The sequence below is a fragment of the Buceros rhinoceros genome, unplaced genomic scaffold, assembly GCF_000710305.1.
Source record: "Buceros rhinoceros silvestris isolate BGI_N320 unplaced genomic scaffold, ASM71030v1 scaffold9899, whole genome shotgun sequence".
Lineage (NCBI taxonomy): Eukaryota > Metazoa > Chordata > Aves > Bucerotiformes > Bucerotidae > Buceros > Buceros rhinoceros.
Window position 1 is genome coordinate 12,606 of NW_010430943.1, and position 21,648 is coordinate 34,253.

General features: G+C 50.3%; 1 protein-coding gene across 4 annotated transcripts in view; it reads right to left on the bottom strand.

Moving 5' to 3' along the window:
• LOC104499680 (AP-2 complex subunit beta) overlaps positions 1-21,648 on the bottom strand; it is a 75,143-nt gene that overhangs the window by 7,824 nt on the left and 45,671 nt on the right. The window contains exons 16-21 of one of the 4 annotated variants that reach the window (XM_010143219.1): positions 17,882-17,923; positions 15,877-16,023; positions 14,440-14,585; positions 11,894-12,023; positions 3,154-3,238; positions 2,337-2,423 (exon numbers count right to left, since the gene is read on the bottom strand). In XM_010143219.1, coding sequence (XP_010141521.1) covers positions 2,337-2,423; positions 3,154-3,238; positions 11,894-12,023; positions 14,440-14,585; positions 15,877-16,023; positions 17,882-17,923 — 637 coding nt within the window. The remainder of the gene's footprint in view (positions 1-2,336; positions 2,424-3,153; positions 3,239-11,893; positions 12,024-14,439; positions 14,586-15,876; positions 16,024-17,881; positions 17,924-21,648) is intronic. The other 3 variants (XM_010143220.1, XM_010143222.1, XM_010143221.1) reach the window with 3 other exon arrangements.

Sequence of the window (21,648 nt, forward strand, 5' to 3'; positions counted from 1 at the left end):
GGGACTGTGGCCCCGGCGCCCCCCCACGGCCCGTGTTTTATGCAGTGATAAGAGAGCTGCACGCGGCGGCATCTCGTTGGTGAACAAGAGAACCGCCAACAGCCACACCGAGAGCTTTATTCTGGTCAGGCATCTCCTGCAAGAGTCTTTTGAAGAAGAATGAGTCTTTCCTCCACAAGGATCAAGCTCCTACAGATTTTATACCCAAAGCTGCTATTCTTGGAAGAAAGGAGGTGTCTCAAAACAAGGCTATTTTCACCGGATTTAAATGATCAAGACTGAGAATGTTGAAAGACAAACGCCCTGCTGCAGCACATGGCCAGCCACACACCCTTGCTCTGGTATAAACCAGCAGCAAAACAGAGTGAACTGTCAGTGCTCATCCAGCTGATTTCCCCTCTGCCCTTGGTACATACCACCAGCCACTTGCCACGCTGCAGGAAGTCTCCATCCCTGAGGATGCTGGAAGCCCAGCCCTACGCGGGGTTGGGGAATGGCTGATCCTTGTGCAGGCAAGGCCTGATGCTCTGAGGATGGTCTGTACTAGAGAAGGTTACAGCTTAGAAGAAATCGAGGTGAGCAGCAGACTGAGGGTTGTGTTGGTGGCTGGAATACAAGGGACTAAGATGCACAAGATTTCCCCAGTTTTCCCTCCTGCATGCTATCGGCCCGCTCCACGCTGAAGCCCAGGTGGTCAAGGAAGGAAGCGGCCGCTATAGTCACAAGAGGGAGGAGGTGTCGGCAACGGAAATACAAAACCAGAAGCTTCAGGGGATGGAAGTGTTTGAAATCTGTTTATGAGACATGAGCCACTTTCTCCCGTACAGAAGCCAGAGGCTGGCAGATCCTGCAACGCCCCCGAGCATCCCGAGGGACGGATCGCGCTCAGGAGAGGCACCACCCCAGGGCTCTGGCTGGAGCACGGAGAGAAGCCTCTTCCTGCCTAAGCCCTGGCAACGGCTGCAGATACCACTGCAGAGAAACCAGCCGGCACTCCCATGCTCTCCCTGCGAGCCAGTAACACGCTCTCCACTGAGTATCACCAGTTCGGGCAGGCCTAGGCAAGCAGTCTGGGCTCGCCCGGCAAACCCTCCCCTAACAGGGAGCTCTGCCTGTCACTCCACGTTCACTAACAATTTTTTCCAGAGGGAGAAGGCAGCACAGGCCGGGGATTGCCAGTGGTCACCTTTCCAGCCACGCGCCCCCCTCTCTCTCTCCCAACAATGTCCCTCACCAGGCAGCACCGTGACACCCCAGTGCCAAACACAAGAAGCTCCCAGTGTTTCTGACCGGGGATAAGAAGGGCCCTGGACAGCACGGTTAGGGCAGGGCCAGGGCAGAAGGCATCACCGGCAGCAGCACTGCAGTGCAGGGGCAAAGGCTGTGCCAAGCTTGGCTGGGAGCAGTGGGAGGACTGGGGGAGGCGCAGAGGTTGCTCTCATTTGAAACCCCACAGTGAAATCAAGTCATAAGGTCCGACAGCTGCTATTTTTCCCCTCTCGCACTTCATCTTTTATATTCCAAAATAGTAATAATTATGAGTACAAAGAGACCCGTGGTTTCTGTCTGCAACTGAAGCAAGAGGATGTTCATTGTGTAATAGCAGACATGAGCGAATAAAAAGGTCACGGGGTTTGTAATCAATAGGGACACTTTCTTCCTCTGTGAAACAGAGCAGCTTTCGGCAGAGTCAGCTGGCCCCTGGCCAGAGCCTGAACAGGAGCAAAGCTGCTACGCTGGCCCTGTTCCACCTTCTTTGTGCGCTCTCATCCTTCAGCAGCAGTAAGGTCACACGTACAAGCAGGATGCTCGCAGAAGCAACGAGACAACTAAAGACAGAGTGAAGGGGACAGAGTATGATCAAAATGCATCAATAGATCAGGTAATGGCAGCAGACTAAACCCCTTTCTCACACGGCCCGTCCTCCACAGATGTCACAGCGGACTTCAGGTTACTCTTTCACAACAGGAAGAAGATGCTGAAAGATGAAGTGACTGGCCCAGGGTTACGCAGGAGGTTAGAGATAGGGCTGAAACACAGCAGCGGAGCAGGATTGTGGGACAGCCCCACCATATGCGGCTCTGCAAGAGCAGCTTTGCAGAGAAGCAAAGTATGAAAGAAAACAAGAATACAAGGTCCAGAATGAAAGGAAGAAACGAGTAAAAATCTAAGATCTGGGATTTTAGACATGATCAGCTAAATATTTTGACTGAGACGAGCCCTAGGATGGAAGGCTGTTCTGTTCCTCGAGCAATATCCATCTCTCCATCAGCCACAATGGTGTTTACAAAGTGCTGGCTAGTGACCGAGCATCAAAAGTGCTCTCAGCTACTCACCAGCATTCAGGTGACAGTCTTTAATCTGGAACTGAAGCTCATTTTCGTTTGGAATGTCTTTCCATGTTGCAAGGAAGACCTGGCGCTCTAGAAACAAGAAAGACAATCGGCACTCCTGGGCCCCCACAGGACTGTAGCATTAATTAATTCACTGCAGAACGTTCCAAGGGAGACACACACAAAAGGCTTTTTGGTCACATTTTGCCCTGTCGTGGACAGATCCAGGATTTGCTCCGTAAAAACCTTGGTTTCACTGTGAAAGCAGCAAAGCTTTGACGGATTTTGGAACCCCCAAACCAGAGACAGTCTTTCCCATATGAGCTGTTCACAAACCAAGAACAGGCTGGATTTGACAAGAAGGAAGGAGATTCCACACATTTAGGATTACATCAGTGAAAGCTGCTTTTCAAGCAATTTCCCAGCCAATTCAAACTATAATTTAACAAAAGTGACCTGGAATACACATGTACAGTGAAAGTGGTATGGGGGCAAATCCTGAACCCGTCTGGCTGAATCAGACCCTCAAAAAACACCCCAAAACACAAACAAAACAAACACCCAGAAAAATCAGCCTCAAAGAAAACAAATCCAGCCCTGGTCTAGCAGACAGAATCGGAGCAGAGGACTTGGGTCCTGGTAACTACTGGAGTTGCAGAACCACAGGGACAGGCCACCCAACCAGATGAATTCAGGGTGCTGAGGGCATGCACGGGGAAGCACCCGTGAACCTCAGCCATGGGACAAGGGCACCCAGCTGGTGCTGCGAGCACAGGCTGGCTGAAGGAGGCTCTCCACAGACCTAAAAAAAAGCACTCACCCATTTTGCCGTCTTCTACGAAAAGCACGTTGAGAGGAATTAGGCAGCTGAAGTAAAAGACATCAATGTTGTTTTTCACAGCCACCTGGTAGAGAAGAAACAGGGGGTTAAAGTGTCTCTGTCAGCTGGAAGCCCAAAGGGATCTCAGGATTGTGCGCAGCCTCATCACCTGCCCAGGCGCCCCGGAGTGCCCTCCCTGAGCAGAGGCCAGCTCTGACCGAGAGGCTACCTGGAGAGATGTCACCGAGCTGCTGGGTAGTTTCAGACGCAGATCAGCCTCACCCTTCTCTGCTCACTCCATTTCTACTAGAAGCTGCTCAATCTCCTCCATTTCACCAGGCTGCTTCAAGGCCAGTTGCAGTGCTGGGGTCTCCGCCAGCATCCCTCGCCTTTTCTGCTCTTGTCCAGCCTCCCCCTCCCCTCACTTCCACCTCAGGGATGTTCACACCTCTTGGCTGCACACTGCTACTCTCATGTCTGTCATGTTGCACATGAGCTTCTCCACCACTCCTCTTTGGCTCCTCAGCGTTGTAACTCCCCCAGCTCCAAACCCCAGTGTTATTTTCACCTCCACTTCTTTATTTTTCACCTCCTTGATTAGCAGGTCCACTGCCTGCACCTTCCTCGCAGCACCTCCCTTGCCTCCTGCCTTTACCTTAGTGAAAGCTATCCAGCGAACATGGGCCGTGGCGATTCCTGGCAGCAAAGGCCCTGCCACTGAGCAATCAGGGCAGGTGAAAGAGGGCTACTTGACAAAAGACTTGATTCTCGGTGTCAATAAACTCCGCCAGCCATGGAGAAGCACTGGATTGCCTTTTATCACACTTACTTGCCACGGACCAACTAATCTCTGCTAGCGCAGAGCGCGACCTCCCTGTCCATCTTCCCCAGGCTGAGAGCTGCTGGAACAGCAGGAGCAACCTGGGGGTCTGAGAACGTGCCCTGTCACAACACAGCACACGGAAAGGTAGCGCTGGGCTTTATTTCAATGCCTCTCATGCTCTCCTCACATCCCCACACAGCAGTGGGATGTCATGGGAATACAGCTCAGCAGAGACCCACCATTGCTTGCGATGAAGGAAACTTCGCCTGGAAGAGAGACCTAGAACTGAGGTTGTGTGGGGAGCCCAGAGTTTCAGGGGCTGTTTGAGCTCCTGCTTCCTTTGAAAAAACCCAGGAGGAGTTCTCCAATTTGTCACCTAGCTGAAACACAAACCAGACCATGCTAAATGCTGAGCCAGAGAAATAAATTTGCTGCTAGGAAAAAAAATTATGCCAAGATAAACTCCATTCACATTAGTAATTACATATATTAGTGTCCTGCTGAGAAAATCTATTGTCCCATAGTTGCAGGTTTAGAAGACATTCCCAAATGTCAGTAAAACCAGCTGCAGATAGACGAGAGAGGGGAATAATACAGAGAATTTGAACCCAGGTCAGCTGGTTGGACAGGCGCACAAAGCCAGAGGACAAGAGGTAGGAGATTGAGCTCCCGCGTGAACTCTTCAAGCAGTTGGGAAGGTCCCAAAAGTGCAAAGAACAGCAGAAAGTAGATGCGACAGTCTGTGGGGTTTCTACTTTCAGCCATCACTAAAGGCAGCAGCTTGTATTTAATTTCCACTGTGCAAACCAGCTTAAGAAGGGATTTGTTTGAAGACCACAGAAAGGATGTAAATAGTGGTGCAATGAAATTGGAAAAGGACCTCTGTAACAGGGGGCTCTTATGTGCTTCGACCGCTGGCGTTGTCCTCACGAGTTGGAGTGTCTAGTGCTTGAGCTAGAGGCACTGAAGCCAGAGGGGTAAAAGCACTTTAGTGGGGGACTGAAGTGATTCCCCCCGCAAGACACGACTGTACAGAGTGGGTGAGGGCACCTCTGAGTCCAGGAGAGGAGAGCGGGGGAAGGGACAGCAGCATAGCCAGTCTGGATGATGTGACTGGAAGTAAGTGATGGAGATGAGCCAGAAGAGGGAAAATTTAGGCTAAATGTCTGGGAAAACTTGATAGCGAGGATTATTAAGCAGCTCAAAATTCTCCTGAGGAAGAGAGAAGCTCCAGTGCTTGGAGTATTTAAAATCAGCCTTGACAATGTTCTCAGTAAGAGGAACTACAGCAAACCAACGAAGCATAGCAGGGACTACGCAGCGTCACCCAAGATCTTCTCCAGCTCTGATTTAATGATTAATTGCCTCGCCTTCGAACAACAGAGATTACTTAGCTTTTGTCGCTAATTGTTGTTGCCACACACCAGCAGGCTCTTACAAGAGGGGCTGGAAAGCAGTGCCTTCTCTCCCGTCGCGGTTCTAGAGGCACTCTCCAAATTATTATGCTAACCCTGTCCCTGCAGTTATAAGAATGCTATAAAAAGGTATCTGCTGACCTGCTTCTCAACTCCACAGAAACACACTGAGTAAGCTGCTTTGGCTATGCTCTGGAGAGCTACCCAATTAAGACGCTCTGAAGCGCAATCTCTTCCCAGCCAAGAAACGCGAGCCACACACCAGCCTTCCTCCCAAACTGCATCACTGGGTTGCCACCTTGCAACTATCTGTAATGATGCAGAAACCGGCCGTTACAAATCATTTTTGCAAACAGGAAAGGAAAAAGCTACAGTCTCCTTAAACATACAGCACTGCAACAAGACCGGTAAGCTCTTCAAGACTAGCTTCCATCGTGCAGCACCACCTACTTCCCCCAGACAGCAACGTACGTGCTGCTAGCGCTGTGGTGCCCAAGGTCTCCTCCATGAAAAGGCGCCTGCAGATACCTGGATGGGGAAACTCCCACCAAGAAGAGGCTAAGAGGTCCTGCCAGCTGGTAACAGCTTTCCAAGGTCACGCTTACAAGCTTTTCACTGCCACATCAGGAGCACCTGATGCCATCTGACAGGCTACAAAAGCCACTGCAGGCAGAAAGCAGATCTACAGCAATGCCTGTGAGAGACTGGGTAGCTAATAACAGTGACTTGCCAAAACAACCCAGGGCTCCTCAGGTGGGAGCATCAGCCTAAGACAATCAATGTGATTATCACAATAAAGTGATACCAGTAGCTGAGAAGTGTCTCCAGGTTTGACATGCTCAGAAGGAACCTCCACCAACATTCGATAAATCCACCAGGCCAGACTAACTCAGCCTGTGGCTCTGCAGCTTTAACCTGCCAAGCTAGACATGAACTACTAAACCTTTACTGAGACCTTCAGCTTCAGCCATTTGAGAGCTGAATCAGAAGCATTTTAAATAAAAATGGTCTTCCACCTACAACCTTTCAGAAAGGAGAAAAACCCATACTATCACTTCCCTATGAATTTAGCCCAGCAGACTATAAAGCTTCTTAGGGATAGAAGTCAAAAGGTGCCAGATTTTCACGTGACGCTTCACTGCTGACAAGGTGTGAGCCCACTAAAAGCCGGCACAGCGCTCCCAGTCACTTGGGGCTTGTTCATGGTCTGACTAGAGGAAGCAGCAGATCTAGAAATAACCCCCAGAACATATTTGCTCGCCTTGCAGCGTGGGCAGCCTTCTGCTGTCCTTTCTCGCAGCGTAACCCTCTGATGGTATTTTGGGTAGGGGGTACCTCACAAGAGCAATCCTGAGTTATTTTCTTCAACCGTGCAGGTTTCTGATGCTTTAAATCCCGGACCTGAGCATAAGAGCTGGCTTTCAAACTCAAGTCTGAAAGCAACGCAGATGCTTTCCATCAGCAGCAAGCACACAACATACCCACTTGGAATCCCATTAGCACCTCCACTAAATTAAGGATTTACTTTAAGTTGGGGTTTGCTTTAGAGCCTGGTAACAGCCAAACTGTTAAGGCGAGAAGAACTCTCCTCTGCGGAGGCTTTTTACCTCTGCCAGCACAAGGTCGTGGTTTATTCCGACAGTCTGCTGCTCTGGCTGTCAGGTGCCCCCAGGGAGTGAGAGCTACTCGAATTCATTTTGTTTGACAGGGAGGGTTCTCAGGATCCTACGGCCTGCCAGCCGCTGCCAGCCAGCTGCTCTCCTACAGGAACAAGCCTGGAGCCCGGGCAGCGGCGCTGCGTGCAGTGAGGACGGCTACTGCGGCCCTGGCTGTGGCTGTCATCTCCGGGCACGCTGCTTACGTCAACGGTCAGGGAACAGCAGGTTCCTGGGAGGCTTCGCTCCCGGTATGCCTGCCTGCACTTCAAGTTCAAAGCGGACATTTTATGCAATGTGCTGCGCCATGTGGCAGACCCGCTCTTAACCGGTACGACAGCAGTTTTCCACGTCCAAGCAAGGAACCGGCCGCAGATGCCAAGCTGTGAGCTGAGTCCTGCATTCAGGGAGCTCCCAGGAGGGTTCTGCTCTTTGCTGGAATAAGACCCTGCCTAGCAGAGGCTGTTAAAAAACACGACCTAGGGAACACATCCAAGAAAGCACCTTCCACATGGAGCTGCCCAAGGCTGCTCGGTGGTGCTTGGACCAGTAATTTTGACGCCTCTCACGTACAGGCAGATATTGTGCCATTTATCAAGCAGGCTCTGAAGGGAGAACACCTGCTGACTGGACTTGCTGCTCACACCAGTTCTCAGCCGTGTTTTTATGGAGAGCTGAATGTGTGAAATCTGTTTCCACATAGCCAGAGCTCTGCATGTATGACCTGAGATACATTAACACTTCTGAGGAACGAGAGCTCCAGCGGCTCTGCACTGCAAGCGAGACACTGAGGAGTGCAGGAGAGCAGTTACAGCGGAACGGGGCGTGGAAGGACAGGCATGATCCAGCGCATTAGCAAGTCTGATCCTTCCCCATGAAGAAGCTGCACCATCATCTGTCTTTATAGAAATGTTTTGCCAAACTCATTGGAAGAAACAAAAACGTTCTGCACCTCACTCTGCTCAGCAGCAAGGGAGAGGTCTGCGCTTCCCAGTGCCACCTTTCAGGAAGACAGTCAGCTGGCAGATCCTCCCCTCTCCACACTCACCAGAACATTTACAGGCGTTTTGGACAACTGAAGCTATGCTGCTTTCCGGTGCCTGCTCAGCAGCTGCCTCAAAGAGCCCTGGCAGCTGACAGCAGGTACCGCTGGGGAACGCACCTCGCTGATGGTCAGTTGGGAATGTGGATCCCCAGGGAACAGTAACGGCTCCAGGCTCAGGCAGACCAGCTACCATTCTGGGAGTCCTTGTTTTCGATTGTACTGTCCCCTGCAAGGGGTTACCATGTCACACAAGAGATAAGCGTCTTGGTGCCAGGCCAGGCCTGAGCTCTGAAACGCTCATAGCAGGCTGGCTCTGCTTCACCCAGTTCACCCAATTCTCCTGTACGCAAACGAACAAATCGGGGGGTCTGATTTCAGAGCCCTTGAAAGGCCATTTATTAGCAACTGTGGTTCTCTTTAGCATAGAAAGGCTCACACCCCAGGCATCGCCTTAGTCCAAGTTCAACTTGAAGTCTCTGGGAAGAAAAATATTCCTCACCAGTGCAAATCCCTATTTCGAACCCATTCTCCTCTCCGAGAGCTCAAGGTCTCACACACTGTGAAAAGGCAGCTGCAGGAGCCAAGCAAGCCTGTACAGCTGCTAGAGCCACCTCCCGGCTGGCAAACGAGACGGGGCTATCCAACACTCGTGAAGCTCAACACAGCCTCTCCTGGGCCTTCGGGTAAGAGCTTACTATCACTTGCGAGTGTCAAGCTCTGCAGATGCAGTGCTGGGCAGGGGGACCACAGCACCCACCATCGCTGCTTTGGGCTGGGAAGGAGAAGCCTGGTGTTCATCGGCACAAGACACAAGGTGGCTGACAAACGGGGGACTCTGCCATTGCATTTTACCTAAGTAAGCCTCTGAAAACACTTCAGTCTTCCTCATCTTCTGGTAAAAATGGCTTTGTTACTAATTCATCAAATATTTTCGTTTCTTCCTATGATTACAAATGTTAAGATTAAACCAGCTGTACTGGGCGAAAGATTAGAAACGGTAATAAAAATAACCTGAACAAGACTTGAATCCATTGCTTCTGAAACCGTTGCCTAAGGAATGTACAAGTCGTCTTTGAAGTTTCTAATTAACATGACAAAAAGTTGAAAGCTATCGGTTTGGTTACTGCAGGACTTATTTTTCTCGTTACTAAAACAAGAAACCCCCAGCAGAACAGGAGATGAACAGAAGGCCCTGAAGATCAAACCAGCCCTGCATCCACTTCAATGTTCCCCAGCTCAGAAAATCCACATTAAGCAAATTCAGCTTGATGAGTGTTTTGGTTCTTCAATGAATACAGAACATTTGTATTCTCTACTCCTATATTATGCTATAAATTGTCCCCTAAGTAGGTCACCAAAATGATTTCTGAATGTTTCAAGACAGACAATTTCTGCATGATCTCACAAACTCAAACCAGAGCCTTGGCTGTCAGGGCAGTGACAGATCTCCATCAAACCCACTGCTGTCACAGAAGTACGGGGAGCGCTCTTTTTAACTTGGCATCTGCTATCGTGATTCAACTCTTTGCGGAGAAATATACTATTACTCCATATGGCAGCTTCCCCAATTGTAAAAGGGCAGCCAACTTCCATGGCAATGCGAGAGCGAGCAAATTAGCAACTAAGTCTGGCACTAACGAATGCTCCGCTGTCTCAGTAGAAGGTAGCTGGAGGTTTCCTCACATGTTTTCACTTTGCTTTGTTCTAGCAGAAGATGCAACACGAAACAAACTGTTCCAATCCCTGTAGAGATTTAATAACCCAAATACTTCACTTCCTTCCTGATCAAAGGAAGCAGCATCTTGAGAAAGCCCTGTTGAGAGTCCCCAGTGTTGTGCAGGCAGATCAGGACTGTCACCTCCTAGAGACTTCAGATTTCCCTCAGAGCAGGAGGTCGACTTTACCACAGCTGACCCCTCCACAGTGATGCAGCCTCATCCTCATGATCTGGCCACAGAGGGAATCCAGCTTTTCCCCAAGCTGGAGGGGCCCTCTGTGGAGGACAGGCACATGGAATCCATTCAGTGTCCGCATGCTCCCCCGTCGCGTGACTGGGCTCAGAGCAGAGTGTAGGACTGCTCGTTTGAGCACCAGAGAAGCTATTTTGAGCTGTTTGCCCAAAGACTCATCAATAAGTCATAAGCCCCAGAATGGAAGTCAAAAGAAGGGAAAAAACAGTTGCTCAGGCAGAATAAATAGTAACTTCCATTGCATTCTCTTGATCTAAAAAGAGAATGAGCTGCTGCAAAACATTCCCCTCCATGGGCTGCTGCGCTCCAGGAACCCAACCTAGTTCCATCTCCTGGAGACCTGAGGCAAGGCAGTCGCACTACGGTGCGAGTTAACTCATCTTTGGGACACTGGGACAATCACCCTGGAGGACCCAGCTGGAGAGCAAAGGCAGGAGTCACTCGCTGAGCCCTGCTCCATGGAGGGGCTGCACATGGCAGCGGTGGGTGGGAAGAGCCTCTCTCCAAGGAGAGCTATCTGCCTGGCGAGTACTTCACTCCTACACCAGGACTGATGGAGACAGTCTCTGGTCCAAACCAGAGGGAAACATCTGGATCTGTTGCGCCTTTATCAGAAGGCAGCCCAACCTGCAGAAGAGCCTTGTCGCGGGAACACTGTCCCGGACACGCTGACAGCCTCTTTATGGCGGCATTAGCTGCTTATGCCATTTCCCCGCAGCCCTTCCTGGAACACAGCTTGTTTGCCTTGGATTAAGCTATCTGGGACAGGGATGTGCCAACGCCTTTGTAAAGCGCTCTGGAAGTTAAGAGTAGAGAAATATTGATCAGGCAGCAGTTGCCATCTTTCCTGCATTCCTTTAATTGCCAGCTTCTGCTGACAGCTCTTGCTGCCTGCTCCACCGCAGGCATGAACTTCAGATCAGCTCCAGTTCATAAACCCAACCAAACCTGTCTGGCTTACTGAGGAGTGTTCCTGGAGCAGACAAAGACCTTAATCCACACAGATGTAAGCAGCGGGTTTGAGGTGTGTGAAAAGTCATAAAATTCAAGAAGTCTCTGCTTCTCAGAGACTTCTCAGTCACAGAACCACAAAATTGTTTTGTTTGGAAAAGACCTTTCAGCTCCTCGAGTCCCCCCATTCCCCAGCACTGCCAGGTCCCCACTGACCCCTGTCGCTCAGCAGCACCTCCACACGGCTGGGAAACCCTCCAGGGATGGGGACTCCACCACTGCCCTGGGCAGCCTGGGACAGGCTGGGACAACCCCAATGGGACAGAAATGGTTCCCCAGGGACAACCTCAACCTCCCCAGCACAACTTGAGGCTGGTTCCTCTCATCCCGTGGCTTGTTCCTGGGAAGAAGAGACTGAACCTCCCCTGCCTCGCTCCAACCTTCTGTCAGGGAGTTGTGGAGAGCCAGAAGGTCTCCCCGAGCCTCCATTTCTCCGGGCTCAACCCCCCTAGGTCCCTTAGCCGCTCCTCAACGCATTGTGCTCCAGACCCTACTCCAGCTTCGTTGTCCTTCTCTGGACACATTCCAGCTCCTCAATGTCTTTCTGAGAGTGAGGGGCCCAAACTGAACCCAGGGTTTGAGGTGTGGCCTCAGCAGTACAGGGGGACAATCACTTCCCTAGTGCTGCTGATCTCATCATTCTGGGAGGGACTAGAAAAAGGAACAGAAAGAAGTTTTGGCCGGATGCATGGCCCAAATCCACGAGGTCACTCTATACATGTGGTATTTTGTTACTAGAGTCTTACCACATTGGTTGGGTCAAACAAACCGGGCTGAGCACCTGCTGACCACCCCCCTGCCCAGAATGAGACAACCCTTACCTGGAGGTTGTTCAGAGGCTCCATCTTCATGACTGGTCCCAGAGTGTTGAGGGGCAGGGAGACATCAATACTTTGGTTTGGCATCAGAGGTGTGTGAATGGCCAGTGGGGTGCTCGGGATGACCCCGAAGCTGGACAGGAGGAAAAAGAGGCGATGAGAGCAGCTTGGCATTGCCCAACTCCTACTCCCCTTTCACCAAGCACAAACTGGCTCATCTTCCCCTTTCTCCTGAGCCGCCCCTGCTGTCACTCCAGGAGAGAAACGACTCAAAACAGAAGACGCTCAGAGTAGGACAAGACATGGGAAACTCAGATCAGGTCAGTCTTGTGGACAACATGCACCATCCTGCCCAGGGACCAGCATCTGGGAACTCTTCCATGACCACACGGCATGGGTCTATGTGCTGAGCAGCAGCCTGCCCAGCAAGGAGCAGCATCCGGACTCAGGCCTCTTGGCTTTCTCTTACAGAACTGCAGAGCACTGCAGGTAGCGTATATCCCACACTGCATGGCTGTTACATCACTGGGAGCTATGGAAGAAGGAACTGGAGCCGCTCCAGAACAAACAGATATAACCATACGTGGTTTGCAACAGAGCACTGCAGAACAAATGAATCAAGGCAGCCAGCTGGCTGGTCCCGAATGGCAGCGTCTGGCTCTGCTGCTTGGTTTGCGACTCCTTCAGCTGGGGATGTGTACAACCACCACAATGTTTACTTGCCCGGTCAGTCCAAGAGACACCTCTACTTAGTGGGGAGAAGAGGAAAAGCAGCCAACAGTTAACATAACGCTCCTGTACTACGCACCAGCTCCTTTCCGAAGATGAAGAGCAGATGTATCAAACAGCTCTGGTGTCCACCCATGACCATGTTTCTCTTTAGCAGAGCTCATCTTAGAGGTGATGTATAGGTGTGTATTTTTATTTTACGCACTAAAAACCCGATGCTCTCTGTGCACAGAGTCAGTCACATGTGTTGGGTATGTCACTCAAACCAGTGGATGCCCCATTCTTTGCTCTTCCTGGTCTTTCAGCACTAGGCAGCTGAAATAAGAATCCTCTCAGCAAGGGCCGGGCCACATGATTTGCCTTCTGCAGCCATTCCACCTTGGCAGACAAAAGCCCCAGTATTTTCGCTAAGACTCAGAGGGAAAACAAAGTTGTGTTTTACTGCTAAGTGGCTGCGCTATTACAGCACGCCAGAGCTCCAGCCTTATTTTTTTAATGCTTTATCCCAAGACTGCAGTAAATGTGATCAGCAGCAGCAGCAGGAGAGGGGAAAAGCAATAGAAACTTCCCAATCACAAACCTCAACGTTTAACCCAGAGCCAGCCCACTGCAGCTCTGTACTACACCCCAGCCACAGTGGCAGGCAGCGACAGAACAGTATTTGCAGAAGAGTAAATAGTAATGGATTGTGCTCTGAGTGTGTGCTGGTACGCTGCAAACGGAGACACGGCTGTTTTTCTGCACACTCCTTAAACTTCTTCCATCCTCAAGAAGTACCACATGGGTGGGGCTAGAACACAGCTTGATGGATCGGGGGGAAAAAAAAAAAAAAATCACAAGCAAACTGGCTTTTTTCAGGCTGATTTGAATGAAACATTTCTGTAGAGCAGCCTAGCAAAGCTCTCCAGAAAATACAGCAGTCTGGGGAGAACATTTACTAAGACTTACTTAGCATAACGTCTTTTGTAAGTAAATATTATTTGTCCCAAGAAATCCCCAATTTGCAAGGCTAACAGTGAGATTAAAGAGATGGTTTCAGCGGATCTTTAATACAGAGAACCCTTTTTCAGAGAAGAGGATTAACAAATATGGGGAACATTTCAGCCACGCGATATCCTTTGCAGTTTTGATAAAAACTAGCGCGGTCCTTGCTCAAGACAACATGCAGCAAACCACTCAAAAAGCTCTTTGACCGGGAAGGGTATTTGTGGGAAGACACCAGAGCTGTACCATCACATCATGTCTTTTGGCCAAGACGGGTCTCTGAGAACAATGTGTGCTCAAGACACTCAAGTGGCTGCTTCTTCTGACAAAATTGTTCTGCTGCCTGTTAGAGGAAAACACGTGCCATAGGCTCTTAACTTCAGCGTTCACTGACAGATTGCTTTATTCACGAGAGCAGTTCCTCCGGACGTCAGGAGGTAGAGGCATTACGGACTGATCCTTGTGCAGCTCAAATTTTTGCCTGTTTATGCTCTCACTTTCCTCAGGGTACTTACTGGCTCCAAAACCGCTGCCCTGCCCGACAGCTCCCGAGGGTGCTGTGAAACCCCGCAGAGATTAAACGGGCAATGCTGTTTGAGGGCGAGGAGAACGGCGGGGCCGTCTGCTTCCTCACAGATTTATCAGTCTGTATTTTCAGCCCTTTCACTCAGCTGTGGTGTGATGGAGCGTTCAGGCTGTATCATCCAGCCGTTTCCTTGGCTGCGTTACATACCCCCACAGAAGCGCTCCCAGCATCCCGCAGTGCGGACACAGACTCCTTTCACAGGAGTGCGCAACCTTGTCAACCCAGCGGAAAAAGCGTATTGATCTCTTACCTGTTCTTATTGAACTGAATGGCAAAGTCGGTCATGTGCTGCAAAGCCTTATTGGTGAAGTTCATCTCCATGTAGATGTGTCCCTGCCTGTGACTGAAGGTGCCTGAGATCTCCAATCCTTTAGCCTTCACTGCAGGCAACCAAACCTTGAACACAAGAGATGTCACTCAGCATGAGAAGCTCGGCCTGAAGGTAACGAACAAGAACAGTTTTCCCAGCAACAGAGAAGTCCTGAGGTTGGAATTCCAGCTATGTGGGGACATTAAGCCCACAAACACTAAAGAAACACTACAGGGAAGATAGAGCATGGGGTGCTGGAAGGACCAAGCTCACCGATGAGAAATAACTTGCTGCTCCTAATCTGTCTCTGTTCACAGCGCTCACGTAGGAATTCAGAGGTACCAGAGCATCAGCGTGCACGAAAGACAGTGAACGGCCGTGTCCATCACGCTAATGCGAGACTCACCCTGTCTGCTGGTGGACAGGCTTCTCTTAAGGACTTGTTGGGCTTTTAGAGGCAGGACAGTACTCATGTTTGAGCCAAGTACGAAGCACAGGGCTGATACCATTAGCTGTTTGGGTTCTGGATTCCCATATCATCTTTGTGGGAAAAACCCAGGCCCAAATTTGAGTGGTGTGAGATGAAGTACTACTCAGCTCAAATTTACTGGGTTCTTCTGCACTTGGTCTCACACACGGTGTAATACTTGCCAGCTGCTAAGGGCCAAAAGCTTTGACTGTGCTCTGCAGCACCTGGAGATCCTAGATGTCACAGGATGATTCAAGTTTATCCATCCACTATTTAATAAGAGTGCTACTTTTTGTTTATTCCCTTTCGGGCATGAAAGGCTCACCCTGAGCTCCCTGTGGCTGCGCCACAGCCTGTCCCCAGGACCACGTTCTGGATCTCACGAACGCTCCAGACTAAGCATGCTTCAGTCAGCGCATCTGCGATCTCTGTCACTAACAGCATTTATCTGCATTACACTGTGGCATGCCCAGCCCAGTCATGTCATTTTATCTTCTCCATCACGTTGGATTCCACCAAATAAACAAATCTTCTACGAAAGTTGTAGCAAATTGTACCCTGTCCTCAGTTTCCCAGGGAAACTTGCTAAGAAGTAGGTCTCCAGGAAAGCTGCTCTGATAAAACTGAAGTTCTGCTGTCTTACGTAAGCCGCTCTTCAGAGATACTGTTACAGGCAAAATGAGGGAACTGCTAAAAATCCCAGAAGTCTGTAATAACAGCTAACATGGTCTCCAACACGCTTAACTCTGCCTGGGGAAAGCCCAGGGCATCCCTAATGGGACTGAGTTGAACCAAGGTGCCCCGATAGCACCAGAGACCCACAATAAAAGGGGACAATTGAGCAATCTCAGATGTCTTGTAGGCTAAGGTAAGGCAACAGCCTGAGGATGATCTTTTTCCTTACGTACAGACTTGGGAGCCACGTATCCTCCAGGAGCCATGCCTATTCCAGATGAGAGCTCGAAGAGATCGTTGAGTCCACTGCTCACCACTGCTGGGGTGGGCGATGGGGCGAAGGTGGCTGGCACAGACGAGGGAATGTAGGTCTGCCCCACCTGCAGGAGTTGGAAAGAGCAGGCGCTGGTTAACATCACTTATGGAGAACGCTGCTTATTTAATAAAGGCACGAACTCGGGCAACATTCTAAATATTTTAAAGCTGTTTGCGGCTTCCCCGCTGAATTATCAATAGTGCTAAATAATGCATTTGAATTCCAAAGCTCTTGGCAACTAATTCCTACACTCAGCTGTCACCTCAACCATGCAATAGCTTTCACATCTTTTTTTATAGCTCCAGTTATCTATTCCCACTGTAGAGGAATCTTCTCCATCTCTCCTCCTCATAAAGACAATATGCTGTGTGGATCTACCCTACATAAACCCAGGGAAAACCAAATCTTCAGCCAACTACAGCAGTTTTCAGGAATCTGCAAGATTCTGGATACCGAGAGACAGTGAGGGAGTCGTGACCATGTTGTGTGCTCCCACCCAAAGCCAGAGCTCTGTGGTCCAGCAGGTTCATTACATGCGGCAGAATTAGTTGTCTCTCTCTGCCAGAGGACAACCTTCCTGCAAGAAGGGTAATACTTCCTTCTCAGGTCCTAAGTGAGGGCACCAAACCTGCGATATTAACCTTTAGGTGCCCAGCTCCAGGTGGGACAGTCACACTCAATTTAGACTCCCCAACTCTCTTTACTGTGAGCAGGAATAATTACGTGCTTGACAAGAGGGTTCACCAGTCAGCAGCCCAGCAACAGGCAGAGTGTCTACAGCAGGCAAGAGGAAATACCGGTGGCAGGTCCGGGTCTGAAGTCTCACCGCTGTGCTGCGTTCAGGAACCCACCTGAGATGTGGGGTTTCAATCAACCCTTTGGACAGGGAGGACTGGGAGTTTTACAGAACTTCTCGGTGGGTTTATGCCAGCCTAGCAGGCAGAGATCTGGGTTTCTAGGTATGATCTCTGCACAGTATCTCCCACGAGCTGGTATGTTCTGCCTGGGGACTACAGGTACCACTGGCCCTCCTCTGCCCTCACGCTGAAGTTAGAAAGGAATGCAAGATTCACAGGGAAAGAAGGAGAGAGAATGACTGCACCCATCCAAGGGTCTCTGAAAAGCCCTCACTCCAGAAACTGAGTGTGCCTTCCTCACTGAACTACTGGCTACACAGTCCTGGGACGAGGGACCGGAGGTTTCTCCAGGAGCTTGCTTTGGGCTGTGGGTTGGAGGCACACTCCCTCCTGCCCACCACGTCTCCACCTCATCTTGCTTCCTTTTGCCATGCTTTCCTGGAAGAAGCCGGTATCCATTTGAAGCCAAGGGTGCTTTGGAAGCAGCGTGGAAGTCTACCACGTCTGGCAAGTGCTCTAGGCACTTGGACACTCACAAAGCACAGGCACAGGGAAGGAGGCCGGTGGCAGGCTGAGCTCGGCACTGACCACAGCTAGTAGGAAAGCTCAGAGCACCTGATCCTGTTTTCCAGGAAAAATCTTACGTGGTGTTTGGGAAGAGAAAAGCACTGAGTTCAGACAAGCCCATGGTGACGCTGGGTTAGGGTTACAACAGAACAGGCTTTGTGAGCAGACAGCTAAGCATCCTCGGCTGTTCAGTTGCCAAAGCAGTTGCACAAGGACTGGGGTACTGCCAGGGTTAACGCTGGTGTGCCGACTAAAAGCTCTAAGAAAGAAGAGCTAAGCAGATAGAGTCAACAGCTCGGGGCCTTAGGAAAGCCCAGGTGACAGCTGGACTCAAAGCAACATAGGTGGGGACCTGCGTGTTTCAGTCACATCTGCCCATTTTCAAACACCTTTGGGGATTTAAAGCGTCTTCTGGCACATAACAGGTGAGGTTGTATTTAAAACCCCTGAGCTTTGGGCAGCTTTCTAAATTGGGGAAAAAAATGGAATGGCACTTACTGCCGGGCTTCCTCCAATGCCCCCGCCAAGGTCACTGCCAAGCTGAAAGAGAGAAGGAGAGAGAGGAGAGAAAGACCGAGTTCATTTAAGCCAAGTGTCAGATGGCGGGAGCGGAGCTCGGCCGGCCGCGCCGCTGCGAGCACACATCTCCCTCGCTCGCTGTGTACAGGACAGACAGAAATGCCATGATGGGAAAGCGGAGGGGGCAGAGGGGCTTTTTGCCTGTTGTGTGAGCAGAGCTACTTGGAGAACTACCCCACACAGCTACTGTGGACAGGAGCATTCTGCAGGTTAGCCAGAACAAAACCTCATCCCCTCTTGTGCCTGTCATCGGCACCAAAACCCCTGTGGAACTCTTCCTGCTTCATGCACCAGTGCCTTCCCTTCAGCCCGCCACGCTGGCTGCCAGCAGTCCTGAGCAGCTCCACAAAACCCAGTGGGGTAACTGTGAAACGGAATAAAAATAAAGCTGACAGGAAGCAAGCTTCCTGAAGGCTTTGGTTTTCTAGGGAACAGACAGGAACCACGGGAAAGCACAACGCACCTTGGCGATGTCCCTCTGACATGCGGCTCTTTTCAATGGCAAGGAAGAAAGAGAGCGGGGTTTGGGGACAGCTGTTACAGCAGCTGACGGGGGGCTTTGGCTTCCCTTTGAAGATGTTCCCCCCTCCCTTAGGAGAAAACCAGCTTCACGATCTAACAGGCCACTCAAATGGTAAAGAGACCTCACGGTGCACCAGGATACTTCAGTAACGGTACGTACCAAGCCTGAAACAGGCACTGCGTCCCAGCCCTCCAGAGACATTGACCTTCTCTGGAGCCCTTCTGCCAAGCCATCCCACATCCCACTTAGAAACAGCCCTACCACACGTCCAGGGCACTTTCTCCATGGTAAAGCCCGTTTTTTAGACCTCCACACCATTGTACGCGCTTGAGAGATTTCAGTGATCAGGACAGACCCCAGAGCTGGCTACAGGCGCTGTCTGCAAGCACAACATCACTCCTGCGAATATTTCTGAAGAACTTGATGGATGACTGACAGCCAGGAGGAAACACCCAGGTCCGCAGTGGTTATTCACTGCAGAGACCTCTCCAGGCTCGTCTGTGTCCTGGGCTTTTGTTCAGGAGACCATGGCAGGTTTTTTGTGTAGTGCAGGGGTTGTTTTGGTCACATTCGGACACGGATCATGCCCTAACAGGGTGAAGCAAGTGCAGGGGTGAGGAGCCAGTGCCACAGGGAAAAGGCTGGGCTGGCAGAGCAGGACACCACAGCTCACCTTGGAGCTGGTTTTGCTCTTCCATTTCATTGGGGCCTGGGGAGAAAGCATGCTTTAAAAGAGTATTTGGCAAACTGGGTCAACAAAGGCTCTAGGTCTGTTGCTGCAACAGATGCTGATGTGTTAGGATACTGAAAAAAAATGCACCACGCAGCTAAAGCAGAAGCTTCCAGGAGTGCCTGTGTTTAGAGCCAAAAAGGCTCCAACCTTTCCCCTCTGCACAAAACGCTTAGAAATCCAGCTTTGTTCTGGTCCCCACTAGCCTGTTCCCTGGGAGATCTCGTGGCAAATATGTTTTATGCTGGTCAAGAGATACCACAAAGCTTCATAATTCTCTTCCTCAGAGCACAGATAAAAAGGATAAAATACCTCGAGAGCAGCAGCGAAGTTGCAAGCCAGTGACTTACTAGATAATTAGAATCCAAAAGAACCTGTAACATCCAACAAATCCCTGTGCTGCTCCGGATGCCCCCTCTATTCCCCCAGCATCTCTCCCTCCCCTAGTCCCCACAGCAGCCACCTGACACAGGATCAGCTACCCCAAGTCGGTGCTAAGGAAGTACAAATCATCCACCATTTGCCTGTTGTTAAGAAGCCTTAAGAGCTTTTTTTCTGCGTGAGACTCCGTTTATCCCTACTTGAGGTCAGAAATTTATAGGACATCCCTCATCTTCTGCAACAGCCAACACACAGCAACCCAGCCTCTGCCGCCCACAGCGGCGCACCGCGCAAGCCCAGTTTTTCTTAGCTTACTTAAGAGGTAACCGATAAAAGTGGTTGATTCCCAAGTCAAAAGAAAGATCAGTCACAGACCAAAGGAATCCAGCCAGACGATGCAAATCCAATTAATAGTGAGCTTATAAAATAGGGCTTATTACCCTGTCAGGCCTCCCCTGCTGACACAGCCTGGCAGAGTAGAGTTTTGTTCCACAGATTTTTTAAGCCAAGCCATGTTTTAGATTAATAGATCAGATCATTTACATCTCGTTACTGGCTCACTGAGGAGTAATAAATCCAACTATTACACCTCATCCCCATTCACAGCCTCGCACACAGATGAACTTCACACTTTATAGCAACAGGCAGTGAGGTCCAGAGGAAAAGGAAAAAAAAAGGTAAAGAATCCAGTTCCTTTCCAGCTATTATTGTATGCGTGGAGGATTTCTGGTACTGTTGTCTGAAGCAGCAGAAAGACTGGTTTATCAAGCAGCAAGCATTTTACAACGGGTATTATGGAAACGACTGAATAATTCTGCATAATCATGCCAGATGTTGACTATTCCACCATTTCCTACTACACTCATCATAAGAAGCTGCAGGCTAGGACTCCAGCCTGGAAGAAACATGTACACTGGTATCTGCATGCACTGACTGTGAAGGAATCACCTACTGGGGTTCCTCAGGCTCCCTGCCAGTCTTGGGGGCCTTGGGGGAAAAGTAGAATTTGTATTTATTGCTGGTCTTGAGTCTGTTCTCCCAAGTAACAAGTGACAGAACAAGAGGAAATGGCCTCAAGTTGCACCACAGGAGGTTGAGGTTGGACATTAGGAAGAATTTCTTTACAGAGAGAGTTGAAGGCCATTGGAACAGGCTGCCCAGGGAGGTGGTTAGGTCCCCATCCCTGCAGGGGTTTAACAGACGTGTTGATGTGACACTGAGGAACATGGTTTACGGACCCTGGCAGTGCTGGGGAAACAGCTGGACTCAACTGCTTTAAAGTCTCTTTCAACCAGTCGATTCTGTGACTCCAGCTCTCACCCCCTACAAGGCAAAGAAAAACACTCCCTGGCTCAGAGAGTTTCCCAAGAGCCTCCTAACATTTCTAGATCACACCCTTCATCCCTGTTCTGTGGTAGAACACATCTCTTTCCAACACCAGGAAGCTCTGACCTGCTCCTCCTGAAGCCTGGGTCTGCATGCAGTAGCCTGCTGCTCTCTTGGCTCCGAGGGAGGGAGGGACCAGGGTCCCTTGGGCTTGGGACCAAGCGCTGCAGATGTGTGCGGTAAAGGAGCAGAGCGAGCTTCAAGGAGCTGGCAGCTTCACCAGGTCCCGACAGGCAGAGCTGCCTCTACCTGTGCAGTGAAAAGAGAAGTGACAACGTATCTACCTTGACAGAACTTAAAGGGGGGAAGTTAATACAGAACTAATCAGTTCCACACCAGAGCCAGGGCGTGCTGCCCATCACGGCAGCACAGAAGTCCCTTTCTCTGTTTTTCTTGCCTGTCACCTTCCCATCACACGATGCTTCCCCCTTCAGGAACCGCAGGTCTAGTTTAGCCAATCCTACTGCAAGTTGCTCAAGATCTAACTTCATTCCAAACCGAAAATGATGGAAGAGACAGTAATAGCAACGTGTGTGAGTAAGAGGGAAGGAGGAAGATGGAGGGAACAGGAACCAATTACCCACGGAGTGTCCTCTCCATCTGGAGTGACAGGCAGAGCGTAGAAGGAAAGAAGCAGATATTAGTCAGGCGTGAAGCGCTGCTGAA